Genomic DNA, 5,346 nt, shown 5'->3' on the forward strand with positions numbered 1-5,346 from the left:
TTTAATTGTTTTTTTTTTGATCTTCAAATGCAGTGTCGTGCTTTTGATTCTTTTATGCAAGAGACTATGAGTGTCGTGATTTTGATCGTCTCCACCATTGGCAAACATCAACTCTTTACTTCCCTTGGAGAAGCAAGGACAACAATTTTGATTGTGGTTCTATGCAATCAAAACCATGGAGCTGTATGACGGTCAAAATACTAACCATGTTGCACTTGTTGACCTGAAAAGGGTATGATTACTTTATTGAAAGTTTTTGCTTGTTACATTTCTGTTTTTGAAAGTTTTTTAATAGAAAAAGGTATGATAGCCAGTTAGTGAAGGACTTGAAAGACTAGCTGAAAAACAAAGATGTCTAACTGAAGCACTATAAAGACTAGCTGAGAAATAATGAAGTCTAACTGAAGCACTGTAAAGACTAGCTTAGAAATAAACAAGTCTAACTGAAACATAATAAATACTAGCTGAAAAACAATCAAGTCTAACTGAAACACAATCATTACTAGCTGAAAGCATTATAAGGACTACCTGAAAAACAATGAAGCACTATAAAGACTAGTTGATGTTGTTGTTTTATTTTCAGTTAGTTTTATTTTGTAATTGTTACATTTTTGAACTTTTTTAATAGTTTTGATTTTTTTTATTTTTTAGGCAGCCACCAAAAACCTTGAGCGGTGTAGGCTTGCTCTTCGTCTTGTGGACCATCCTTTAAACAAACTGAGAGAGAAAGTGAAGCATGACTGTTATGTTTGGTCTGCAAAGAAACCTGAACTGATGGCAAGACAGAAGATAAGGAAGGATAAAGAGGCTGTCTAGATAAATTAGCATTTAATCGATCAAAGAAGACGAATAGAAAAGAAGCACACATTTTACGGCGAAGGAGGGATCATGAGGCGAAAGTAGAAGATGTGTTGAATAATAATTTTGGAGACAAAGTGAAAATAGAGCAACTGTTGAAATTTCATTATTTTAGGTGCCAAACTTTTTTTTATTATTATTATAATGTACAGTAGAAATAGAAACCATTAATTTTGCAATGTACAGTAAAATAGCAAGAACTCATTTTACATTTTATATCTGTGTTCTTTAATGAATTGTACATTTACACTTACTTTGAATGGAATACATTTGTGTAAATGAAGTTGTTTGAAAATTAATTGGAAAAATACAAAACCAACTGAAAAATGAAAAATCTAACTCATAATAATAAGTGTATGACATATATTTGTAAATATAAATTTTAAGTCTAACTTATACACTGTAAATAGTAGCTGAAAAAAACAACAAGTCTAACTGAAGAGTTTAAGTCTAACTGAAAAATAAAAAGTCTAACTGAAGCTCTATAAAACTAGCTGAAAAATAAAGAAGTCTAGCTGAAGCACAATTAATACTATCTGAAAAATAAATAAGTCTGACTGAAGGAAATTAATACTAGCTGAAAATACACAAGTCTAACTGAAGCGTAATTAATAGAGCTGAAAATCAAATAAGTCTAACTGAAGCAGAAATATACACAAGTCTAATTGAAGATAATTAATACAAGCTGAAAAATAAATACTCTAACTGAAGCATTTTAAGACTAGCTGAAAAGACACAAGTCTAACTGAAGCAATTAAAGATAAGCTGAGAAATAAATAGTCTAACTGAAGCAGAATTAACACTAGCTGAAAAATATACAAGTCTAACTGAAACTGAATTAATATAAGCTTAAAAGTAAACACGTCTAATGAAGCACTAGAAAACTAGCTGAAAAAATAAACAAGTCTAACTGAAGGACAATAAATACTAATATTATGAATTTCGAGTAGCTTAGAATAAACAAGTGTAAATTTCAATCAATTACTGATGGAATACAATTGAAAACTAATATTATTTGAACACTATTCAACTTGAGGTACATTTGGGGTTTTTGTTCCATATTCGTTCGGATGCCTTGTCTTCATTTTACGCTTCTCAAAATGTCCTTTTACTCTCTTGTTTCCCTTTGGTGGTCTTCCTTTTGTCTTTATCACCTCAGGATTTTCAACTGTTTGTCTTCGTAGTTCTTCATCTTCGATTTCTTGTTGTTTTTGTTGATCAGTCTTGAAAACTTCTTTCACTGATTTGTATAATTCCTTCAACGACTTGTCACATAATGTTCTTGCATCCTCATTTGATTGACATATTGACACTAGGTTGTAGAAATTCTTGGTTATTGCATGTCTCCATGGTGTCCACAACTGTGCATTTTGGCTTTGTCCTTGTCTGCTTTAATAAATGTTTCTTAGTCAATTAGTTCATTTGACTAACTAAATTTTCAGATAGCTTATAAATTCTTTCAGGTGGTGTGTTAATTGTTTCAGTTAGTTAAGTGTTAAACCCCACACCCCCAAAACCCCCCACTACTAATATTCCCCTCCCACACACAAAGAAAACCCCCAATTAATGTTCTGGTAGTAACATTAATTATCAGTTAGTTATAGAATGTTTCAGCTGGAGCCTTTTTTTTTCAGTTCACTAATTAAATCTTTCAGGTGATCAGTTAATTGTTTCAGTTGGAGTCTTCAGTTTTTCAGTTAGTTGCTTTCATTTGTCAGTTATCATATTGATTTATTTCACTAACCTTGAACATTCTCCCATACTGCTGACTTTGCAAGTCTTGTCCATCTCTTAAGGATATATTTTGTGGTATTTGAAATATGCTGAACATGTGCATGACCCTTATTATGTGAAAGCAAAGCATCCCGTCTCTGTGAAGCATTGACATGAGCACACTAATTCTGTTGTCGCCTCATCGTATGCTACTGTATGTGAATTGCTGAAATCTTCTTCTGGTGAGACTTCAAACAACTTCAGCTGTGAGTTTTCTGTTGCAAATGCTCGTAAAAATGATGCCATTGCCCACTCATACTCTGTTTCAAAGTCATTATAATAGTGCTAGTGTGTATACATCAGCAGCATGTTTCAGAAGCTTTGATTTGGATTTGACGGCTTTGGGACGTTCAGTTCTGTTCCGGAAGTTGTCACTAGTTTCATTGCTTCTCCATCTTTTCACTGTTTGCTCAAATATATGATAGAATTCAAACAGGTTTGTTGTTGCTTTTGCATTGAATGATATTGCCTTATTTGTGACTTCACTTCTTTGTGATGATAAGATTCCAGCTGAAAACATATCCCTGTTTAATGCGGTGCACCACTTGTGTCTCTGATCATATACTTGCTCGAACCATTCTTTTTCTCGTGTCCATACAATTCCATCATTTTCGCCCACAATTCTTCAAAGCCTGATTCATTTTGACACCCCATCAAACAGTTCTTGAACATGTTCTTGAAGTCTTCATTGGTCTTGAGGGATCCGAAGTGGCTTACAAAGTTCTTCTCTATATGCCAAAGGCAAAGCCTATGTCTTGTATTTGGGAAAACCTGTTTTAAGATAGTACATATTATGCTAGAAATCACTTTCATTTGAATTCTTGTGAATCTAATTAAAAGGTAAAGAAATAATATGAAGCCAACTGAAAATTTAAGAAGTCTAACTGAAAACAGTGTAAATGCTAACTGAAAATTTCATTAGACAAAAAGAAGTAATATGAAGCCCAAATGAAAACTAAATGAGTCTAACTGAAAACTAAATAAGTCTAACTGAAAACTAAATAAGTCTAAGTGAAAAGTAAATTTGTCTAACTGAAAAGTAAATAAGTGTAACTGACAACTAAATAAGTCTAACTGAAAATTAATTAAGTCTACCTGAATAATCAAGACGTCTAACTGAAAAAGAAAGAAGTCTAACTGAAATAGTGGAAATAAATGAGTCTAACTGAAAACTCAATGAGTCTAACTGACAACTAAATGAGTCTAACTGACAACTAAATGAGTCTAACTGACAACTAAATTAGTCTAACGGAAAACTAAATAAGTCTAACTGAAAACTCAATGAGTCTAACTTAAAACTAAATACGTCTAACTGAAAACTCAATGAGTCTAACTGAGAAGTAAATTAGTGTAACTAAAAAGTAAATAAGGCTATGAAAAATTAATGAGTCTAAATGAAAACTAAATAGGTCTAACTGAATTATAAATAATTAACTCAAACTGAAGACTAAATAATTCTAACTGAAAACTAAATAATTCTAACTGAAAAATACCTTTTCAATTGCATTGCCCATTGCCTTATCTTGATCAGTGAAAATTGTCTTTGGCTCTTGTTGGCACATTGCTCTCTTGAATGTTTCTAGTAGCCATTCAAAGCTCTCTTCCTTTTCATTAGTTATGAAAGCACATGCAAACATTGTTGTTTTCCAATGGCAATTTATGCCAACAAATGGTGCACATATCAGTCCATATTTGTTTGTCCTATATGTTGTGTCAAATATCATAACATCTCCATATGCTTTGAAGTCCTCCAACATCATTGAATCTCGCCAAAAGTAGCTGACGATGTTGTTATGTTCCCCAAATTTCAGCCTGTAGAAGAATGCAGGATCATCATCCGCTCTTTGCTGAAGTAAGTCCAACACACTCTGCATATCCTTTCCTTCAACCAATCTTGTTCTGTACTGTGTGATATAGTTTAGATGGTCCCTTTTTGTGTGGCCCACTACTTCTTCTGATCCAGCCTCATGACACAAAAAGTTGTATGCATGCATTGGCTTTATGCCAGATTCAACCATTGTTTGTATTAGTTGTCCTTTTTGTTCAGTTATCTTCCTTTCTGATTTCAGATGATGTATTTCTTGTTGTATTACCAACTCATGGTTGTGCTGCAACTCATGAGCTACTACAACAAAGTCTTCACCAGGTTTTTCTTGCTTAAATCTGACCATGGCTTTGCATGCTGTTCTTGTTTCATTGACTACTCTTTCCTTTCTTTGTTGGTTGGCTGCTCAACATCTGGTATCTGAACAGGTTTTTCTTGTTGTGTGTCTTTTTCTTTTGGTTCTGTTATTTTGTTTGTTGATTTTGAGCCTCCTTCCTTTGAGCAAACCAAGTAGAATTCGTATATTGAATTATCAATTCTCCTCCTCCTTAGAGTTTGTTTCCTAATACTAAATCCTAATGCTCTTGAGTGTGCTTGATACAAGTTGTAGCCATCTTTGTGATCTGTAACATGTCTCCCTATTAAACTGCTACTGATATTTTCGTCATTGATGTACTTGAGATATTCATGTTCAGCTGTTGAGTTCATTGTCAAAAAATTAGGACACTAAATTAAAGAACAAAAGCACTAACTGAAAACTAAACAAGTGTAGCTGAGAATGATTGTAATAGTATCAAATGAAAGAATAATTATACTAAATGAAATAAATTAAGGACCAACTGAAAAGAAAATAAGTCTAACTTAAAACTAAATAAGTCTAACTGAAAACT

At 32.9% G+C, this 5,346-nt stretch overlaps 1 protein-coding gene across 1 annotated transcript; it reads right to left on the bottom strand.

The window, feature by feature from the left end:
• Nucleotides 1-2,919: 2,919 nt before the first annotated feature.
• LOC130590661 (protein FAR1-RELATED SEQUENCE 5-like) lies at nt 2,920-4,843 on the bottom strand. Its single transcript, XM_057393177.1, has 2 exons — nt 4,125-4,843; nt 2,920-3,402 (listed from the first exon to the last, which is right to left on the bottom strand). The coding sequence occupies exons 1-2, from the start codon at nt 4,800-4,802 to the stop codon at nt 3,160-3,162; spliced, it is 921 nt and encodes a 306-aa protein (XP_057249160.1). The 5' UTR covers nt 4,803-4,843; the 3' UTR covers nt 2,920-3,159.
• Between the last annotated feature and the right edge of the window lie 503 nt (nt 4,844-5,346).

Source organism: Beta vulgaris, chromosome 1, assembly GCF_026745355.1.
Source record: "Beta vulgaris subsp. vulgaris cultivar EL10 chromosome 1, EL10.2, whole genome shotgun sequence".
In the NCBI taxonomy this organism is placed as follows: Eukaryota; Viridiplantae; Streptophyta; class Magnoliopsida; order Caryophyllales; family Amaranthaceae; genus Beta; species Beta vulgaris.